Raw genomic sequence first — 23113 nt, 5'->3', positions numbered from 1 at the left:
TATGCCACCATGGAGGTGAGCTTTGAGGTTTCCTATGTTCAGGATACCATCCAGTGTCTCAGTTGACTTCCTGTTGCTTTCTGATCAAGATGTAGACAGGACCACACCAGCCTGCACACCACCATGCTTCCTACCAGGATGATAATGGACTGAACCTCTGAAATTGTGAGCAAGCCACCCCAATTAAATGTTTTCTTTGTAAGAGCTGCTGCTGTGGGAAGCTTGAGCCACAGGCCATACAGTTTGTAATTAATATAAGCCTTTGAGTAATTATTTTCTAAGCGGCTGTGGGACCCATGGGTGGGAGAGATTTTGTCTGGACCTCAGGGCTGGGTAGGACTGGAGAAATATCCTGATACAAGTTGCCATGGCCATGGTGTCTCTTCACAGCAAGAGACACCAAGAACTAAGAAAGAAGTTGGTTCCAGGGACCAGGATATTGTTGTGATAAGCCTGCCCATGTTTTTGTTTGGGGTAATATAGACTTTGGGACTGTGGATTGGAAAAGCAGTGGAATGCTTTAAGCACTGCTTAATGGGACATACTAGTAGGAGTGTGGAAGACAGTGGTGCTGAGCGTGATTTGACGAACCGTTGGGGGCTCATTCAAGATGTTTCAGAGGAGAAGAATTTTAGTATGTCGCCTAGAGACTGTTCTCGTGATATTTTGGTGAAGGAAATAGGTGCCTTTTGCCCTTATCAAAGCGTGTGCCTGAGGATAATTGAAGACTTTTGTAGCTGAAGTTTTCTCTGGTCCTGCCCAGCCTCACAGACTCCGCAGCCACTTATAAAATAATCAATCAGAAACTTATAGTAATTAAAACTGTTTGGCCATTAGCTCAGGCCTACCACTGACTAGCTCTTACATTTAAACTCAGCCCATTTCTGTTAATCTATATGTCGCCATGTGTTCCGTGGATTTACCTGTGTGCCATTACATGCTGCTCCCTGGACGGCAGACTGGCGTCTGCTGACTCAGCCTTCCTCTTCCCAGAATTCTCCTCTCTGCTTATCCCAACTATACCATATTTCCTGCCTGGCTACTGGCCAATCAGTGTTTTATTTATCAACCAAATCAGAGCAACACTCATTCACAGCATACAGAATAACATTCCCATCAGAGTTTTGGATTAATTCCATTGGCAGAAGAAATCTCAAACAGCCTAGTACAGACTCTGTCTTGTGGTTACTAGTGTTCATGCTTATAAAGATTTATAATAAAAAGGAGCAAGCTGAGCAGAGTAACTTACAAAATGTAAACTTTTAGGAGAAAAAGAGCACCAGGAAGTGGAATGGAGCTAAGAGCTGTGTTTGAGGAGATAAACAGATTAAGAAATGTAATACAAGGACTGATGACTTCAGGGCAAGATCCTACCCAGCTAAGTTTTCAACTTGTGGAAAGGAACTAAAGCAGAGCTTAGAGCTGGGTGTGGCAGAGTGCACCTTTATCCCCAGCACTGGAAAGGCAGAGGCTGATAGAACTCTGAGTTTGAGGCCAGCCTGGTTGACAGAGCAATTTTCAGGATAGCCAAGCTTAGGCAGTGAAGGACAGAACATATGATGGAGTTGAATGAGGGGGCCATGTTTCAGCCCAAGTAAGCAGTAGAACTTGGCAGCTTTGGAGTTAAGGATAGAAGAATCGGGTTATGGAATTTTCCCCCAGGCATGAAGAAAACCACTGAGGTCAGGTGTATGTCAGGGGTGTCCCTGGATGGAGGCCTAGTAGAGAGGCGATTGTGTGAAGCTGTGAAGGTGAAGCCTGGATTGCCTTGGAGACCCCAAGATGTTAGCGATGCCAGAGTCGTGGGATACCTGCCAAGGAGAGCTGCTAACAGGGAGTGGAATTCGTCCAAGAGAAAGAAGTGTATCAACAAAGCTGAAGAGAATTGGGGATCTGAAGAACATTTTGATATCGGACATGAAGATGCAGAGTTTGGAGCTTGCCCAGATGGTTTTCAGTCTTGCTTTGGTCCAGTATTTCCTCACTATGCTCCTTTGCTATGTTTTGTAATGGTAATGTGTACCCTGTGCCATTATATGTTGGAAGTAGTGATCTGTTTTTGTTTTTTTATTTTGATTTTACAGGGATTTATAGTTAAGAGATTGTATGAATCTCAGAAGAGACTTTGAGCTTTGGACTTTTAAACATTGTTGAGACTGTGATAGATAATGAAGACTTTTGAAGTTGGATTAAATGCATTTTGAATTATGATGTGGTTACAAGCTGATGGAGGCCAGGAAGTGGAATGTGGTAGTTTGAATGTATTTGAGCCCCACAATCTCATAGTGAGTGGCACTATTAGGAGGTGAGGCTTTGTTGGAGCAGATATGGACTTACTGGAGAAAGTGTGCCACTGTGGGGATGCGCTTTGGGTTTCCTATGCTCAGGATACCACTCAGTGTCTCAGTTGACTTCCTGTTGCTTTCTGATCAAGATGTAGACGCAACACGTCTGCCTGCACACCACCAGGCTCCCCATCATGATGATAATGGACTGAACCTCTGAAACTGTAAGCAAGCCACCCTAATTAAATGTTTTCTTTATAAGAGTTGCCGAGGTCATGGTGTCTCTTCACAGCGTTAAAAACCTTAACTAAGACAGCAATTATGTGTGGATGTGAGCCAGAGAGGTAAGAGGATAAACACCTCCTTTTACACAGAACACAGTGCTGGTAACCCACCCATTCTCACAGTAACAGCATTAATCTGTTCCTAAGGGCAGAGTTCTGATGACCACATCACGTCAAGGCCCCACCTCTCAACACAACTGCCCTGGAGAGTAACAGCATAGTGGTTATAAACTCCCATCGGCTGGTCAAGAACCAACATACCATTTGCTGAGATCTACTGGCCTACTGTTCTGCTACCTGGTCATGAGAATGGGGTCTTAGAGTGAGTGCTCTAGCCAAGAGAACATGCTGGAATACAAGACTTCTGAGTTCCTATTTAGGACCCTTTCATTCCTGTCATGTTGCCACACCGAAGAAGTCATTCAAGGGAGAAAACTGAGATTTTTTTCAGCAGTAAGCCTCACATGCCAGTTGTTTTTTGTTTTTGTTTTTGTTTTTGTTTTTTTTTTCCTGTTTCCACCCTCTTTCCAAATTAGATTAGAGGTCAAGGGTCCCAGACATCTGGGGCTGAAGTCAGATTTCAGATTTGCACACTGTCAGCCTCACCTAACCCTGATGAATTAGGAAATATTCCCTGTTGGCCGATGTGTTTATTAACCTCAAAATTCACATAGTGCTTCCCCCACCCCTTTTTTTTATTAAAGCATTATCATATACTCTCTAAAGAAAGAAGTAGAATTTTCTTTTTAATTTAGTAGATGAGTCATCACACTTTAGAGAAAAGTTTGTTAGTAAAATTTTATTAAACACAGCTTGAATCATGTGTGTGTGTGTGTGTGTGTGTGTGTGTGTGTGTGTGTGTGTGCTTAGTTATAAGCAAAATATACCTTACTGTTACATTATTTCACAGCTCAGGAGAAAGGTAAAAACTGTGAGAATTCTAGGGAGGAGGCAGAGTGGGAAGTACCAGGAATCCCTCATCCAGACTGCACTGCAGGGTCCCAGTCCGCCGATGCACTGCTGTGGAGCTCTGGAGACTATCAAAAGCTTGCAACTCCCAGGGAAAGGCTTGGACAGTAAAGCACAGTTAATTTTAATCAACTTCATCTCTGAGCCCAGGAGCAATTTCACTTTCCTGCCCCTTCATCAGTATAGCAGACAGTGGCCCATGTGTGCCTGGGTCAATCTGCAAGTCTACATGTAACTTGTGGGAGCCAGGGTGGGCAGGAAGGATTCTAGTCTCTAATTGACGTCTGTGCTCTGACCACGGACTGATGTTTCTAATCAAAAGGGTGCAGGCAAAGAGGTAGGAGGCCTCCAGCACTGGAACCCACTGATGTGATCACCTATGCTGGCTGTTGTGATGATCTCCTATATTGGCTCTGGGGGATTTAAAAAGCAAATGCCCTGAATCCTTTGTTTTTATCTTTTTTTTTTTTCCCCTCTTGGGCAATTAAGTATTAGAAACATGATGTTTCAAGGATGATACTCCATATCCAGGAAAACTGAAAAATGAGCATGTATCCCCAGAGAAAGGCACAAGATCTGAAAAGAACTTAGAGCATTAGTTCTCAACCTTCCCAGTGCTGCAGCCCTTGAAAACAGTTCCTCACCTTGTGGTGACCCCCTAGCCGTAAAATTATTTCATTGCCACTTCATAACTGTAATTTTGCTACTGTTATGAATCATAATCTAACTATGTGCGCTTTCTGATGGTCTTAGGTGACCCCTGTGGAAAGGTCCTTGGAGCCCTTCAGGAGTGGAGACCCACAGGTTGAGAACCACCGGCTTAGAGGTTCCACTTGGGCTGATGAAGGGCACAGAGACAGTCACAAATATTGAAACTCAGCAAGCCCTGGGCAAGGAAGAGAGTCTAGTTTCCAGAGTCATTACACTATTAGATTTCCCTGCCTAGTTAAAACAAACAAGCAAGCAAACAAACAAAAACAGCAACAACTTCTTTTGAGATTAATTTACTGTGTGTGAATGTTTTTCCTGTATGTAGGGTCATGTACCCACGAGTATGTCTGTTGTTTAGACTTCAAAAGAAGGCACTAGATCCCCTGGCACTGGAGTTACAGATGATTGTGAGTCACCATGTGAGTGCTGGGAACTGAACCCTGGTCCTCTGCCAGAGTAACAAGGGCTCTTAAGCACTGAGTCTTCTCTTTAGCTCCTGCCTACCTAGTCTTCAACAAGAAACCACAAGGCACAAAGAGAAATAATGCAATGTGGCTCATTAACAAGAAAAACAATAAATGAATAGAAACACACACACACACACACACACACACACACACACACACACACAAACACACGCACGCACGCACGCACGCACACATGAATATTCACATACAAAGACTAAAGAACATGAAGCAGTGTTTAAGGGATCTGTAGGAGTACATCAAGCCAACCATATTAGTGATGTGCTGGGGCAAAACACCCGACAGAAGGAACTAAAAAAAGGAGAGGCTTGTTTTGGCTTCCTAGTTCATAGAGATACAGTCCGTTACGGTGGGGAAGGTCTGGTCACCAGAGCGGGAAGCAGCTAGTAACGGCTCAAAGAAACGGTACTGAGAGGTGAAGGCGTTCTTTTGACTCAGTTCACGACACCAGTCCAGGGAATGATGTCACCCACATTAAGGGTGGGTCTTCCCTTGCTTACTTAAATCTTTATGAAAATGCTTTTGTAGATCTCCCAGAGGTGTGCTTCCATGGTCATTCTAAATACAGTCAAGTTGAGAGTGGAGATTAATCATTATGGTGACAAATATATTCAATGTGGGATGCAACACTCAATATGGATCAAAAGAAAAGAGTTGAGAGGATTAATAATGATAATGGCCGGGTGGTGGTGGCACACACCTTTAATCCCAGCACTCGGGAGGCAGAGAGCCAGGCGGATCTCTGTGAATTCCAGGCCAGCCTGGTCTACAGAGCGAGATCCAGGAAAGGTGCAAAGCTACACAGAGAAACCCTGTCTCAAAAAACTAAAATTTAAATAAATAAATAAATAATGATAATGTCTGAAAATTTCCCAAATCTAATGAAAGCCGTAATTATAAACATCCCAAGAAGCACAACAAACTCCATGCAAGAGGAACTCTAAAGATGAAGAAACTAAGGCAAAATCAAACTTCCAAAGACAATGGGTCCCAAAAACATCATAAGGAAAGTGGAGCATCAGGAACAAGGGACCCCAATAAGACCACCAGCAATTTCCTTCTAACTTAATGAGCAGAAGATAGTATGTCCAAAGTGTCTTAAAAAATAGCCAAGTAGGCCAGGTGGTGGTGGCACACGCCTGTAATCCCAGCACTTGGGAGGCAGAGGCAGAGGCAGAGGCAGGGGGATCTCTGTGAGTTGGAGGCCAGCCTGGTCTACAGAATGAGTTCCAGGACAGGTACCAAAACTACACAAAGAAGCCCTGTCTCGAAAAACCAAAAAGAGAAAAAAAAAAAAAAAAAAAAAGAAATAGCCAACTAAATAAACAAACATATTTATCAATGTAAAGGAGAAATTAAATTCCTAGCTGAAAGAATTTGCTATTTCTGTCTTGTAAGGAATGCTCAAGGAAACTCTTAAGAATCCATTAAAAAAAAAAAAAAACTTAGAAAGTAACTCAAAACTGTATGAAGAAATAAAGACTTTTTAAACTTTCTTTTTATTTATTCTTTGTGTCTTTCATATCATGCATCTCATTCCAATTCATTTCGTGTCCCTGCTTATCTGCTTTTCTGCTCTTTAACTGCCTTCCCCCACCTCCGACAAAATTTAAGGAGGAAAAGAAAAACTCATCATGGAAGCTTTACTGTGACACAGTGAGTCACGCAATAAACCCTTTTGTCCATAGATCTTTACTTGCAAGTGTTCATTGCAAAGAGTCATTGGCCTGGTTTGAAGCCTCTGGTTTCTGCTGCACTATCGATGCTGGGCTCTCACTGGAACTCCTCTTGTTTATCTTGCTGTTGCCCTGTGTTGTGGAAATCCTATAGCTTGGGGGTCTACAGGACTGGTCCCTTCATGTGCTCCAGCAGATCACAGATGGGGTTGATATTGGGTTGGGCCAACCTGTAGCCCTGACTCTTGGGCCTGGGTAGTTGCAGGGTTGGTCAGCTTGCTAGCTCTCCCTTGTCCTCACCACTAGGGTGAGCTCTCCTGCATTGCCTTGGCGAGTTCACCCTTTGCAGCAATGAGTAAGGACTGGGGCCAGTTTTCCTGCTTTCATGTCCTCCGGGTCAGCTCTCCCACACCTACAGGGCCAGCTCTATCGTGCTGCTCAGATGTGGTGTAGGGGCCACTCTCCCCAGTGCCCCAGCAGATGAGGGGCAGGGCCAGCTTTCCCACTCTTAGGGTATCAAGCCCAGCTCTCCCACCTGCCTGAGGCATTGATGGGGGGGGGGGGAAGCATCTCTTTCCTGCCCATGCTGTCACATGATTGGCAGTAATGGGAACAGTTCTCCCATGCTCACAACTTCAGGGCTGGCTTGCCCACACCTCTGCCAATGGGGTTGGCTCTCTTGTGTTGCCCAGGTGAGGTGCAGGGCCTGCTCTCCTGAATGTTGCAGCTGGTGGTGGGCGGGGGCAGCTCTCCTGCCCTTCTTCTGACCTTGGGGCCAGCTCTCCCACCTGTCTCAGGTGTTGATGGGAGAGGGGGTGGGAAGAGAATTAAAGATTTCATAGAAGTAACTGTGTGGACGATGATAAAAGTTGGTGTTAATACAACTGTTATGGAATGTCACTTTAACTATGGAAAGATGTGTTACATTTGTTTCTGCTGCGTTTGTTTAACCATGTAAGGATGTGTTACTTTTGTTTATCTTGCATTTGTTTAGTTACTAGAGATGTGCTGCATTTGTTTCATCTTGCCTGCCTAAGGCACCTCATTCACCTAATAAAATGCTGAACAGCCAAGAGAGGGAGGGATAGGTGGGGCTGGCAGGCAGAGAGACTAAGTAGGAGAAATATAGGGAAGAGAAAGAGAGAGAGAGAGAGAGAGAGAGACAGAGAGAGAGAGAGAGAGAGAGAGAGAGAGAGAGAGAGAGACAGAGAGACAGAGACCGAGACCAGGCAGCCACCAGCCAGCAGACACAGAGTAGGACACACGGAAAGAAAGGTAAAAAGCTCCAAGGCAAAACAGAGATAAAGAGAAACAGATTAAGTTCTACGAGCTAGCAAGAAATGAGCATAAGATAAGGCCAAGCATTCATAGTTAGTAAGTCTCCATATCAGGATTTGGGAACTGGTTGGTGGCCTAAAGGAAAGCCTAATACATATAACTTTAGCTTGTAATAATTTTTTTTACAACATAATTTCAGAGAATGATTAGTTCTGTTTATGTGTACAAAGTTCATAAAAACATAATTGTGTGGCATCAAAAATCAAAAGGTACATGGTGGTATGCCTTTAATGCCGGCACTTAGGAGATAGAAACAGTGCGTCTCTGTGAATTTGAAGCCAGTCTGGGTTACCTGTGGAGTACACATTGTGATCTTGTCTCAACAAACAAAAAAGAGGGGGGAGCTCAGGGCTGGCAAGGTGACTTAGTGAGTAAAGGTACTTGCAGCCAAGCCTGATGAACTGAGTTCAGTTTCTGGGACCCATGTATACCAAATAAATAAATAAATAAATAAATGTAAAAAAAAAAATTCAAAGACCTGGAAACAGCTATTAAAGGAACAAGAAAGAGTCTTCGATAATTATGGAAGATAAGATACTATAAATTCAAATTAGAGTCTTATGTCTTTACATTTTGAATGTAATTCTTATAGTAATCACTAAACTCATAGCTATAAAATGTATATAAAAGGAAATAGGAAAGGAGCTTAAATATTCCACTATAAAAACCAACAGAAGACAAATGGAAAAAGCAATACAGGAGACAAAAACATAGACTATTGTCAAATAGCAAAATGAAGACCATTCCTCACCAGTGGTTAGTTTACACGTGAGTAGATTAAATGCTCCACTCAAGATCTAGAGATTGGCAGAATAGACAATACATGATCCAACCAAAGGATACCTACAAGGGACTCATCTCAGATTTAAATAAACAAATAGGTCGAAAAATCAAAGGAGAGAAAATAATGTAGTACAAAATGGTCATTAAAAAGTAGCAAGAATAGCCATACTCATGTCAGATAAAATTGACTTTACATAAAAAAATTTTTTTACAAGAGACAAGGAAGGCTATTCTACATTAATAAAAGGTTCAATGAAGGAAAGAGAAATAATAACCATTAACCTAATATCAGGTCCTTCAAGACATATGAACCAAAAATGAAGGGATTAAAAGGGAAAAGAAACAGTTTTACAGCAATAGTTGGAGGTTTAAACTCTCACCTCTCAATGATGTACAGAACAACCTGATGTACAGAGGGTGGTGAGCAAGGCACTGAGAGCTGACATCACAGGCCAACTCCATCAGAGATCTATGTACAACTCTGTCTCACGGCATATACATCTCCTCAAGGACACATAGGGCGTCTCCCATCGTGGACCACGTTATGCCACAAACTCATATCAGAAAGTGAAAAAAGACATATACTGATCAAGTGTCCTCTCCTGTCACAACAAGATGAAGTTAGAGGTCATAATAGAAATAAAATATGAAAAATCCACAACTTTATGGAAATCAAATAATATATTGTTAAATAACCAAGGGTTTAGAGGGAAAATTATGACAAAAAAAGCAGAGATGGATGAAGCTGAAAACACAATACCAAGACCTATAAAATGCAGCAAAAGGCAGAGTAATGGGAAATTTACAGCCATAATGGTTTATGTTTTAAAAAATAATGAGGAAGAAGCCAGGTGTGCAGCCTCACAGCTGTGACCCCAGCAATAGCGAGGCAGAGGCAGGAAGAACCATTTCAGGTTCGAGGCCAGTTTGGTCCACAAAGAAAGTTCTAGTCAGGTTTACATAGCAAGATCTTGTCTTAGAAATCCCTTAAACTAAAAAGAAATTAAATAAAAAACCTATTTTGACAACTTAAGGCATGAAAAAGAGAAGACTCAATCTAAAGGCCACAGAAATTATAAATGATAGAGGTTCTAGGAGGCATAAATGAAATTGAGATTAGAAAAAAAACGAAAGAAAAATCAGTAAAACCATAAATGACTTCATTAGAAAGGGGAAGACATTGAAAAATCACTGTCTAGATGAATAGATAGTAAGTGAATTCAGGAATGTACCAGCATGCAAACTGAACATACATCAATTCTATTTTTACACAATAATAACAAACAGTTTAAACAGGATTATGAAATCAGTTCTATTTATAACATCATAAAAATAATAAACTACTCTGCAATTAGTCGAAGACACTTAAGACTTGTAAGATACAGTGTACAAATCAGGGATAGGTATTTAACTTTTTAAAAACATTAATTATTTACATTATTTAACTTAACATTCTTTAGCATGCTCAAAGCCTGGAGTTCAATCCCAAGCATGGGGGGGGAACCTACGAAACTACTGCAAGAAATTAAGAAGTTAAGTGGAAACATACTTCATGTTCATGGACTGGAAGATCTACTATTATCAAGATGTCTATACTTTCCCAAGTAATTACAGAGTCAATGTAACAAATACACCCTTCATCCTAAGTTACTTTTGCCAGGATATTCTGTCACAGTAACAGAAAAGTAACTAAGGTTTTTGAGAAAAGGGTACACAGAAGTGGAACCATTGCTGTGGGAAGTCTGACCACGTGGTCCTGAGGCCTTTGGATCTGTTCTGTGGATGGAATGTGGGGGAGTTTGGTGTTTTGTGCTAGAAAAGCTCTTGCATGCTGGAAGCAGAGATTAATAGGCTATTCTGATGGGAGTCGGGAAGACAGGTCTCCTGAGAAAAATATGACAGTGGCAGCCTGGCTCACCAGTTTTCAGAGATAAACATGGACTCCATGAACTGGGAACAGGACCATTCATGTGATATTTTGGCTAAGAATCTGCCTTTAGTCTCCCCGTGTCTCAAGATCTAGGATGCAGTTGAATTCAAAGGCAATGGACTAATTTGTTTGTCAGAGGAAATGTCAAGATAGGATAGTATTCAGGTTGGTGCTGAGCAAACAGCTGTAATTTCTAAAGAGATCAGAACCACTCAAGAGAAACCTCATGTGCTACACTGGGATAATAGGAAAGGGTCTTAATGGTTAAACCTACATCAGAGGATCTATCATGTAGAGATCTAAATTTATTTAAAGCAAGAACGTCCACACTGAAGATAAGTGTTTCTCTAGGGTCAGCACACAGAAGCCCATACAGCTGTGTTCCAAGAGGGTTAAGCTAAATCGTGAGTTGGCAAGAAAAGCTGACAACACTGTCTACCAGTTTTGTAGGCATGAAAGATGCAAGACTGGGGGACATGGAGTCCAGTTCCACTGTTTCAGAGAACTGCAGAGGCCAAGCACTGTATGGCAGGGTCAGTGTCCCTGCAATGAGGTCTTAAGGAGCCCTTATGTGAAGTTGTTAAGGCAAAGTCTAAGTTATAATGAAGACTTCAGGATTGTTTGAGACATCTGGCTCATTGGACGTCTTTCTGTGGAAAGCTGCAGGAATGGAGTGGGTCTGACTTTAGAGTGAGGCTGTGTGTTATGCATGTGGCCTCGCTGGAAGGGTGTGACAAGCTGAGCATTTTGGATTCCAGCAAATTTCATCTTGAGTCTCAGATGCCAGACACGGAGCTTTAGGATTTGGTGTTTGCCCTTGGAATTTTGGCATTTTGGTCCAATCACTCATTTGCTATGATGATTTGGAATGATGATGTTTATTCTGTGCTATTGTATGTTGGAATCATGCAGCTTCTTTTTAATTTTATTGGAGATTACAGCTAAAGATCGCCTCAGGTGAGTCTCAGATGAGAAATGGACTTTAGACTTTTTAAACCATTGGAATTGCTAGACTATGGGGACTTTTGAAGTTGGATTGTATATTGATTTATGAGATGAACACGAGACTTTGGTGATAAGGAGTGAAAGGTTATGGTTTAAAATGATGTTGTATTTGGGTATCAAGGTGATAAGGTGTAGTTGTGATTGACTAATCTCAATTTTCAATGTATGAAAACTAGAATACCTGGGAGACGGGCCTTTGTGTATACCTCTAGGGTATTTATCTTGAGTAAGTTGATTGAAGTGGGAAGTGCATTGTTCCTTAGGCTGAGGCAGCTGAGCTGTATAAAGAGCAGAGGGTGAGCAGTGTATAGGATTTATTGCTCTCTGCTTCGTGACTGTGGATGGAATGTGACCAGCTTCGTCAAGTTCCTGCTGCAGCTACTGTCACATACTGAAGGACTAGAACCTTGTACTGAGTAGTGAAATAAACCCTTTCTACTAATTTGTCAGGTTATTTCATCACAGCAACAGAAAAGTATACAAGCCAAAAGGCTAATTTTGATTGTTAACTTAATGCCTTTAAAATTACTTAGAGATCAGTCGAACACACTTCCGGGTATGTGTTTTGAGGGCATTTGCAGATGGCTACACTAGGAAGAAAGACCCACCCTTCATGAGCGAAGCACTATCTATCCAGGCTGGGGACTCAAATAATAAAAGAGGGAAAAGGAAAAAGAAAGCCAGCTCAGTAATGCATTCCTTCCTCTGCTTCCTGGCCACCATGATGTGAGCTTATCTCCCATGCCATGCCCTCAAACGTATGTCTTTTTTGTTTTGTTTTGTTTTGTTTTGTTTTTTGTTTTTCAAGACAGGGTTTCTCTGTAGCTTTGGAGCCTGTCCTGGACTAGCTCTGTAGACCAGGCTGGCCTCGAACTCACAGAGATCCACCTGCCTCTGCCTCCCAAGTGCTGGGATTACAGGCGTGGGCCACCACCACCTGGCAAATGTATGTCTTGATATCTCTGAAACCACTAGCCTAAACGAATCCTGTTGTGGAATATTAGTTGAAGATGTGTTACACTTGTTTACACTGTGGAATATTTGTTTAATGACCCAAAGATGTGTCACATTCTTTTATGTTGCATTTGTTTAACTCTGTGAAGCTGTGTTGCTTTGTCTGCCTAAAACACTTGACTGGTCTAATAAAGGGCTGAACGGCCAACAGCAAGGCAGGAGAGGGATAGGTGGGGTTGCCAGGCAAAGAGAATAAATAGAAGGAGAAATCTAGGCTCAAGAGAGGAGGAGCAAAAAAAGGAGGATGGGGATGCCAGGGGCCAGACACCCGGCCACACAGCCAGCCACGGAATAGTAATGGAAGAAAGACATATAGAATAAAGAAAAGTAAAAAGCCCAGAGGCAAAACATAGCTAAAGAGAAACAGGATAATTTAAGTTAGAAAAGCTGGCTAGAAACAAGTCAAGCTAAGGCTGGGTATTTATAACTAAGAATAAGTCTCCATGTATTTATTTCTGAGCTGTGTGGTGGGCCCCCACCCGCCTCCCAAAAAAACAACTATGAAATCCCTTCCTACCTTAAGTTGTTTCTGTTGGTTATTTGGTGTTTTGAATCATGGTGATTCAGAAGAAACTAACACAGTAGCAAATTAAAAATTGGAGTGACTTGAGTAAACATTTCTCCAAAGATAATACATGAATAGCCAAAAAGCAATTGAAAAGTTGTTTTTTTTAGCATTCTAAATCATTAAACAAGTACATATCAAAGTAACGATGGCATACCACTCCATACATTAAGATTGCCTCTCCTCTCTCTCTCTCTCTCTCTCTCTCTCTCTCTCTCTCTCTCTCTCTCTCACACACACACACACACACACACACACACACACACACACGATTTGATGAAGACATGGAAACATGGATCTCTTCTTTGAACAATGTTAGTAGGTAGAAATGTAAAATTGTACAGCTGGTATAGAAAACATCATGTGACTTGTTGAAAACTTAAAAATGGAACTACTATAAGACCCAGCAATTCTGCTCCTGGGTATTTACCCCAGGAGTTGAAAGTCAGGTCTCAAGGAACAGAAAGAAGAGTCTTGGACATGTTTGCAGCAGCTAAGCTGTGGGTACAACCCACTGCACACCGACGGATAAGTAGAGGAGTAAGCATGCACATGTAGACACACACATGCACAATGAAATGTGAAGCCTTAAAAAGGAAGGCAATTCTGACATATGCTGCATCATGGCTGGACCTTGAAGACATTATCCTAAGCCTCAATCCTAAGAAATAATATAGTCATGAAAATGTGGAAATGCTGTGCAGCTGTGGGAATATGTGAAACAGGCAAGATTATAGAAGAACACGAGAAGAGATAACACAGTTAACGTTTAATGGGTACACACTTTCAGTTTTTCAGAGTGAAAGATCTGCATACCCAGCTGCTGGGGAGGCTGAGGCAGGAGGATCCCAGATTCCAGGACTACAGGGGTTCCAGAATGAGTTCAAGCCTTTCCTGGGCCACTTAGGGTGTCTCTCAAAATAAAAAAAAAGTCAAAATAGGGTTGGCAAAATAAGGTTTGGTAAAAAAAGGCATTTGTTGTCAAGCCTACTGGCCTGAGCTTGATCCCCAGGACCGGAATGATGGAAGGAGAGAACTGGTTCTTCCAAGTTGTGCTCTGACCTCCAGAGGAGTGTCACAGCATGTGCATGCCCACGTGCCCACACTCTAAATGAATGTAATTTCAAAAGAAACAAAAGAGGGATTGAGATAGAGGTCAGGGGTAGAGTGTGCAAAGACCCAGGCTCCATTCTCAGAACTGGACAAAGGGATAGAAACGGGTGGTGGAATTTTCTCGTGCAATATGATGAATGCATTTAATACCACAGAGCTGTACATTAAAAGAGTTAAGATGGTAAATGTATGTAAAAATTGGGAAAAAAATGGAAAAAAAATTTAATTAAAAAAATACAAATAGTATTGTTGCCAAAACAAAGCCAAGGAAACAAAACCCTAACAACTTGGGTTCATAAGGCTGTGCATGTGCAGACAGCTTTAAAGTGTCGACTCAGGTCTTTGTGTTTTGTGTGTGTGGCATTCGTATATGTCATTTTGTGCACGATGTATGTGCACACTCACATATGTGGGTGTAGGCATGTGGAGGAGGTCAGGGGCGGATGCCAGTGTCTTGTTCTATCTTTCTCTTCCTTCTCCCCCTGAGACAGGGTCTCTCACTGAATCTAGAGCTAGACTGGCACCACCAAGCTTCTCATCACTTTTCCCCACAGCTCTAGGGCCAAGGCATGTGTCTGGCCCCACCCAGGTGTTTACTGGGGATTTGAACTGGAATGCTCATGCTTTCACATCAAGTGCTCTTACCCACTGAGCCATCCCCCTGGACCCTCCCTTAAGTTTTCAAGCCTGAGATAAGCCACCAAAAATAAACGAAGCCAATCTTCTTGGTGCTGTCACTCAGGCGGAGACTGGCTGATAACTTCACAACATGACTACTGTCCCGAAGTGATGCTGTGGCTATGAAACAATACATGCTGTCTGATCAGTGCATGCTGACAAGTGATATGTAAGTGGAAGTAGTGAGTCCTGGGGTTGGAAGGGAACATGAGGATCAGGGCCAGGGGAATGGGGGAGTGGGAAGGGGAAGGGGACGTGGAAAGGCAGTAACCCATGCAAAGTAGGAACTCAAATGCTGTAGGGCAGTTTGTTCCTCTGTAGGTTGATTTTATAAAAATGCATGATGGGGCATAGAGAAAACAACCCTGTTTATTGTGCAGCTCCCTGGGGGTGGAGAGTACAGTAGATATCTAATCCAACTTGCCGGTTACCAGCTATGTGCCTTAGCAAGGCTACACATCCTCTCTGAGCCCCAGTCTCCTTTTCTGTAGGCGGCAGAGTAAACTATGTAGAGGGTCCCTGGGAGGCACAAGGTCAGTACTGTAATGATGGTTATGCTTGCTGCCACTCCGAAGAAATTGTTCATTTGTACACCCAACCTGTGTGTGAGCTTCAGTCTCAACCTTCTCAGGGTTAGCAGACTGAGGAGCAACAGCTGTGGGCTCCTGCCGCCGTAATCAAACAGGACTTTCCCACGTGGCCAGAGTGGTGCCATCCTCATAAGAAATATTCCCTCTTGGTAAATAAGCATCATCCTCAAACAAGTGTGTGTGTGTGTGTGTGTGTGTGTGTGTGTGTGTGTGTGTGTGTGTGTGTGCAGCAGCAGCAGCACTGGATGCCATTTTAGCATTTACTGACCACCAGCAGATCCCCACGGCAGGATGCCGGCTCTACCCCCATAACTGGGCAACCCAAGTGCATGCTCTGACTTACTTGAATTGGCTTCGTTCTTGGCTTCTGCAGCTCTGTTCTGCAGCAGGGTTCCCACAGCACTTGTAACAGTTGGCTGTTTTTTGGGAGTTGCCTGGGCCTTACCCTACAGATAGAAAGAGACAACACCGGAACCTTGGGTATCAAGCGTGAAGTAAACTAGTTAGTATTCACTCAACTAGCAGAAGGTTAGAGTCATCATGGGGACTTTCGCACCCAGGAGACCCACACCCAGCATTTCCATTAGCCTGGGCTATGGTCTCTTGCTGGTGCTCAACGCCATAGTTTGGTTTGGGAACATTCATTCATAAGGAAGCCTTCAGGGTTGGTGGTGGTCTGTTCATCCTATAAAATCAGTTGTGTGTGGACAGAAGAAATCATTTAATGTCAGTCAGGATATAGTTATGGAATGTTTTATTTTTTCTTTACACTTGAAGATGGCTTTGTTTCCTAACCAGAACAGAGAAGGAAAACGGAGATTGACAGGCAGCACATGTTTTAAGCATAGAATTCCATTACCCCCAGGCCTTCGCTAGTCCAACAGAGCAGCTGCACACTGCACAGATGGAAAGCAAACAAAGACCAAAGCATTCTGGGGAGTCCCTCATAGCTTGCTGGGGATCTATCTCCAGGCCCTTGGAAAATATGGCATGAAGATAATGTTATTTAAGTAAATTCCTCACCAATGCAAAAATTATTGTGATAGGACAGATCATCGATCCTCAGGCAGCTAAAATAATAATAATAATAATAATAATAATAATAATAATAATAATAGCAACAACAACAATAACAATAATAATGTTATTGTTAGTATTTTGTGTGTAGGGGGTGTATGTGTACATGTTTAAGTTGATGTTAGTGTCTACCCAAGCATGTGGAGGTCAGAGGAGGGTGTTGAATATCTTTTTCTATTGTTATTCATCTTGTCTTCTGAGACAAGGTCTGTCCTTGAACTGGAAGCTCGATGTTCTGGCTATCTGGCTAGCCAGTAAGCTCCCAGGATCTGTCTGACTCTGCCCCCAGTGCTAGCCTTCTAGACATGTGTGGCCACGACTGGCTTTTGTGTGCCAGGGATTCGAACTCAGGTCCTCTTGCTTTCCCAGCAGATGCTCCCATCCAGCCATCTCTCTTGCCCACAACAGTTTATTTTTAGAGGCCAATATTGGTCTCCTCCGGTTAAGGGTATGGCAGATTTTTTTTTTTTAATGTTGATGATGTTTGAAATAGAAACACATTTTGGCTGTGCCAGGAACAGCCCTGCAAGCCTGAAACAAACTTTCTCTTCTTGTTCCATTTCTGAACAGGCTCACTCTTAGGCAAGATCCCAGAGTGGTGGCATTGGCACTCGAGGAGAAAACACTGCTATTCGGACATGCTCGACAGAGAGCAAAGAAATTCAGGGAGCAAGCAATTTCCCCTCTGTGCTCCCAGTCGCTACTAAGCTCTGGAAAACAAGGAGGGGAGCAGGTCCAAGTCACTCGTTATGCTTGGGATAGCCAGCTGGCCTTCTTCACAAGCAACAACAACAACAACACTTCTGTTTGTTCATTCTCTCCACCCTCTTTGGCCCCACGAACACTGGCAAGCTCCATGGATTGGACAGGAGCATCTGTAGTAATGTCAGTTGCTGGTACTGCTGTACATGGGGGAAGAAGAGTGGACCCTACAGACTTCTCCACACTTAGGTTGAATTCAAGCCTAAAGCCACCACAGTCCTTCAACACTGGGATTCCAACCCCAGCAAGAGGAAAGCCTTTTGTAAAGGGGAAAGAGGATGAGGTAAGTGGAGAAGAAGACAGGCGAAGGACTCCCTGGGCCAGGGCCAGACTTCCAACCACTCAACTAGTTATATGTGATGAATGTCATTTACAGGCAAAGGTAAATCTCAAAGACTTCCCTACAGTCAGCCACACAATGGGAAGTCAAACCTTTGCTGCTGATGCAAGAGTCCTGGCTCTCTGCATGGCGCCCCTGCCCCACCATCTCTGGGAAGGCTGAGCCTGTGTTCACCATTCACCCAACACATATATATCGTGCACCCTCCCTCCTGTGTTCCCTCAGGTTTCGAGTACCTCTAATCCAAAGATGTGTGGCCAGAAATGCTCCAAAATCAGAAACATTTTGACCACCAGCCTGATGTCACGTGAGAAAATTTCCGCTGATGACCTCATGGGATGTGTTGTAGTTGAACCCCAGGCACATGGGAAACTTTGTATAAATTACCTTCAGGCTGTGTGTATTAGGTATACATGCTCATGCCAATTTTACATAAAAAATTATAAAACATTTCTGAATATTTCTGAGTAAACCTGAAATATCATCTTAGATAAGGGATTTACAACCTCTACTATTATCTAGATGCCCAAATGCTAATGTCCAGTTTTATTTTAGTGCCAATCATTTCCTCAGCTTCATTAGTTATTCCTTATGCTATTCTTTTATTAGTCCCCTCACTCCAGGGCCCCTAATTTTCCCACCGTGTCTCCTTCCTGGTTGCCCTCAGTTCATCTTGGACAGTAACTGCAAAAGTGACCCTTCTAAAAGTCCATGGCACGCCACTCTGCTTTTCCCTGCTACACTCATGTTGACATTGACTGTGAGGACACAGGAAGCCACTAACAGACCATGGAACAGAAAAGACTATGCTGCCAGGCACGGTGGCACACGTCTTTTTTAATTCCAGTACTTGGGAAGCAGATGCAGGTAGATCTCTGAGTTCAAGGACAGCCTGGTTTACAGAGTGAGTTTCAGGACATCAATGGCTACACAGAGAAACCCTGTTTCAATTTAAGAAAAAAAAAAAAGAAAGAAAATGTTGTGGGAAAATCCTGGAAAGGAAGGTGGGGAAGACAGCAGCCTGGCGTCCCAGATATTTTCCTGTCCCTGCTCCCAGACTCTCAGGCTTGGCTGTTCCCAGAGCTCAGAGTGTCTAACTGATCGATTCCTTTCATTCCCCAATCTGAAACTGGCTGAACCATAACCCTTCTAAAGCTCTCGCCTTTGCTGTTCTGTCTTGTCAATCCCCATCAGAGACTCTGTGTCTTTGGTTGGCGCCTCAGGCCATAAACTAGACATGTTGTGTATCTCATCCATCCCCTGTCTGCTCTCCAGATCAGGACCCAAGCTGTGAGGCATCTTCTTGGCAACATTCCTCCTACCCAGACCAGTTTCTCTGAGTCATAGTTCTTTTCTGGGTGGGTTAGGCTGATAAACACTATTGAATAAGCAGGGGATTAGCGTAATGCTATAGAGACATTCTTTATATACTGAAGTCTTCATCCTGAAAGGCTTCAAACATTTTAGAAATAATTTTTTTTCTGCAACACCCAAAGATACTGCAAGCCAGAAGTAGACAACTCCCACGACAGAGATGAGTTTTCTGAACCTTTGTGTTTCTGAGGATGGATGGATGGATGGTTGAGCTCTGTTGCTCAAATTCTATATGTCACCACAGAGCTCCCAGGTAGATCCTACCTATTTGCCCCAGGCATGAAAGAACACAAAGCCCACAACTGGAGGAAAGATGTTTACCTGAGCTCTGGATGCCAGTCTAGCTGCTGTTTGGGCTGGATCGAACACGCATCGAGAGGGCTGGGTTTTGCAGAAGTTAATGTGTCGCTGGGCAGCTGTTTCATTAAACCTCCTCATACAGTATGGGCATTGAATATAATCTGGATATGAATATACCAACAGACCACAATTAACATTTCAAAAACAACTGTGGAATAGAACTGTAGGAAATGAATTAAGTAGAATGTAAACTCTACTCCAACATCGAAGAACAAGGTCCCACACTCTGGTTTGAGATAACCTAGTGCAAGAGAGGAAGCTTAAATAAAGACATGGCAGGGAAAAAGGGCTCCCTAGGTACTTATTTCAACTAAGAATATCCCTTTAAATTGTTTGCATAGTATCTTTTTTTAGATAATAGGTTAATTATATTTAGGAACTTCAAATTTACAGCTTTGTATAGCAGTCCTAACATGACAGCATGCTAATTTCTATGGCAAGGAAGTACATAGAAGATCCATAAGAAGCGTAGGTATGGTACTAGTTGAGACAGAAGGTTGTTCAGACTTATACAGCGAGATACTGTTTAGTTTCAAAATGTGGGTTTAGGAGATGAGGTTGGGCTCCAATATCACAGTGTTATTAGCAACAACATTATCTTTTGTAGGGGCTACGTCTTTTTTTTTTTTTTTCTTCACTTATATGAGGAGGCAAATGACATATTCAGGAAGGGAAATTGTAAAAAGAGAAAAGGATAAAAGTTAGTAGGGGGTCAAAAACTGATGACCAAACAAGGCAGGGGATGGGAAAGCAGCTTGAGAAATAGCATCGCCTTCCCAGGCAGCTTCTTTCTGGTGACCCTGGATTGTCTGTGGTTCTGTATAACACCTTGTTAAATTTTCTTTCATGTGCTATTATCAGATACAACTGACTAGTGAAAGACATGGGAACTAAGAAAGATCTGAAGTCATCTTATAACATGGAGAGTCTCATAAGCAAAGCTGGGTCTGTGCCTATCCTCTCTAAGCCCACAGGGATTAGGGCTAGCTTTGTTCTTGACTTAGGCATCTTTAAGGGATATGAGTGACATAAAGAATTTCTTCCCAGACATAAAGATTTTCTTCCCAGAAAGGGTCTGAGCTATATCAGCCTTACACTCAGGATGGACATTTATATTACTGAATAGTCAAAATTCCTCCGTGTACAGCCATGTCTTTAAAGAGAACTTGTTTTATTTTTGAAGTCCTATCTTTGAGTAGTTTGAAGAGTTTTCTACTTGGACAAACTGCATCCTAAAATGAATACACCTCAAATGTAAAAATTATCAATGTTTAGGGATGATCCAGTTGCCATCCCTTTGATTTCCCATTCTAGAATGCAATACTAAACATTCAGTCAATGGCCACTATAGTGCATACATTGCTTTTTAGATGGAGAGGCAATGTTTCTGCAATCAAGAAATATGTATTTGAGTACAGAAACAATAAAAATTTCACACAGTGATAAATGGCTTTTAAAAAACTGAAAAGCATTAAGAAATAAAGATGAGTTTAGCTCTGGAGCCTGCCTGACTGGTTTTGAGCCCCAGTACCTCACTTGCTATGTGTATGAACTTGGACAAGTTGCTCAACTTCCAAAGGCCCCCATCTCCTCAGCACATCTATATCACTGACTTCATCAGGTTGTTGTGAAAGTTAATAGATAATCCACACTAGGGCTTGGCACGGGGGCAGCGTGGGACATCTGAGGAGTTTATAAATGCTGGCTCTTGCTGTATGGAAACAGGTCCAGCAAGGCTATGCTTCCAACAGCTAAACAAGAAGGCTAACACTTAGAAACTACAATGTGCTGAGATCACTCAAGAACTCGTTCACAGCACTGTAGAAAAACCATCTAGCAATGGGCATTCAGCATGGTGGTTATTTCATGCTTTTTTTCCAGGTAGGAAGCCAAGCCTTGAAGCAGACACACTGCTCCAGGTTGATCAAAGGCATTGTTAGGCTTCCGTTAGTCCACCTATCACTGCTATCCTCGCTGCATGCCACCACGGAAGCAACAATGTTTGAATGTATTACCTTGCCAAACAAAGTCTCTGAGCTAATGAACACATTTTCCAAATGGTAAGGGAACACCAGGTCCCCTGAGACTCCTAGAGGGAACAAGAAGCCTGGGCATGGGAGAATTGTTCAGGTGAGAAAAGGTCCTGTGGCTGAGTATTTGGACTTGCCATTTGCATGTACATTGAATTTCAAATACTCTGAGAAAGGAAAAGCATTTCTTTTTTTCTGTAGCAATCATCTAAACATGGTGTGTCACAGCTGCGTGTTCTATCCTAGTCTCAAGTTGAGTAATCTTCATCCTTTATTAATTATGAGCTCACAAAAAATCACTATGTATTATTTATTTCTATTGAAAATAATTTCAAAGCTTAGGGTGCTAACCCTTACAGCGTGGATAGTGAGTTCAAAAACTGCACTACAGAAGGATTCTTATGGGAGAGATGGTGGCCAGTTCTCATATAAAACTAAAGTAGAAGAATTAAAAAAAAAATTTTAAATGCAAAAATTACATCCTTATGCAGCCTATGAGATGCTAACCACTGATTCAAGTGCCACAGAATGATCCCATTCCTAAATATTATATATCATCCCTCCTGTAAAATGTTGCAGTAACCTGGAGATTTGAATCATTAGCATACTTGGTTAATCCAGTAAGAACTAGAATAAATATATCCAGGTCATGAAAACTGAGTCATAAAAATGGGGATCCATGCTGACAAGTGAGAGGAAATTGCTTGCAAACTCATGCATATTAGGTCATATTATGTATAAAACTCTCCTTGTATGTGCATATAAATTTTCTAGTACATAAGCCTAAGAATTCAGGTTAATATAAAATCCCTGCACAAGCAACATAATCAAATTGCAATAAAAATACACTATTGTGAAGCATTGTTAAGCGCATATAGTAAGGAATTTAATTACAAAATTTGTATTTTAGCATAAAGATCTGAAAGGAAGAGAATTAATTGAGCTTGTGATGAGACTTGCAAAGAGAATTATTTTTTAGAGGAATAATAATCCTGTCACTTTTGAGCTTAGTGGGTGAGGAAAGAAAACCATGCACCCCATCTGACATGGCTTCACGTCACTAAATAACTATAAGATAGCCATTGGCATGCAGCTTCTCATGGGAAAATGAAGCTGTTTCTCATAAGAGGTATGCTTTGTTCTTTGCATGTTTTTCAAGAGGTAAAACACCTACCTTGCCAGTACAATGAACCGAATTTGATTCCCCCGAACCCATGTAAAAACATTGTGTGTGGTGGCATGTGCTAGTAATCCCAACAGTGCAGGTATAGCGGCAGAAGATCCCTGGGGCTCACTGACCACCAGAAGGTCTACTCTAATAAGAGAGCTTCTGGCCAATGAAAGATTATCTTCAAGGAGGTAGCTGGTGTTCCTGAGCCCAACATCTGAGTTTATTCTTTGGCTTCCACATCGACATGCATGTCCGTGGGCACACATGCATCTGCACCCCCACACCGACTCACATGCACATACAAAGAAATGTTTTGTTTTCTGATTCTTGTTGCTAACGTGGTAGACATAAATCTTTGCATTAAACATATTAAGATGATGCATTATTTTAAGCTACATTTTCATTAGTATAGAGCAAAAATAAAGCAATTACTAAAATTATCTTCTGGTATAATAGTTCAAATGATTTAAGTTCTAGGAGGTATTTATTGTGTGATTACACTGTAGCTTGATTTTAGACTTTTTTTCAAAAGAACTTTTTTGGAAAAGTAACTTGCATAGTAAAATGCATTCA

General features: G+C 42.2%; 1 protein-coding gene across 1 annotated transcript in view; it reads right to left on the bottom strand.

The window, feature by feature from the left end:
* The window catches only part of Zc2hc1b (zinc finger C2HC-type containing 1B), a 50498-nt gene that overhangs the window by 8264 nt on the left and 19121 nt on the right, over nucleotides 1-23113 (bottom strand). Inside the window, exons 5-7 of the mRNA XM_036169079.1 lie at nucleotides 19301-19440; nucleotides 15770-15872; nucleotides 12355-12360 (exon numbers count right to left, since the gene is read on the bottom strand). Of these exons, the coding sequence (XP_036024972.1) occupies nucleotides 12355-12360; nucleotides 15770-15872; nucleotides 19301-19440 (249 nt within the window). The remainder of the gene's footprint in view (nucleotides 1-12354; nucleotides 12361-15769; nucleotides 15873-19300; nucleotides 19441-23113) is intronic.

The sequence above is a fragment of the Onychomys torridus genome, chromosome 19 (assembly GCF_903995425.1).
Source record: "Onychomys torridus chromosome 19, mOncTor1.1, whole genome shotgun sequence".
Taxonomy (NCBI): Eukaryota; Metazoa; Chordata; class Mammalia; order Rodentia; family Cricetidae; genus Onychomys; species Onychomys torridus.
The sequence above is the reverse complement of the archived record's forward strand: the minus strand, read 5'-3'. Positions and strand labels throughout refer to the sequence as shown.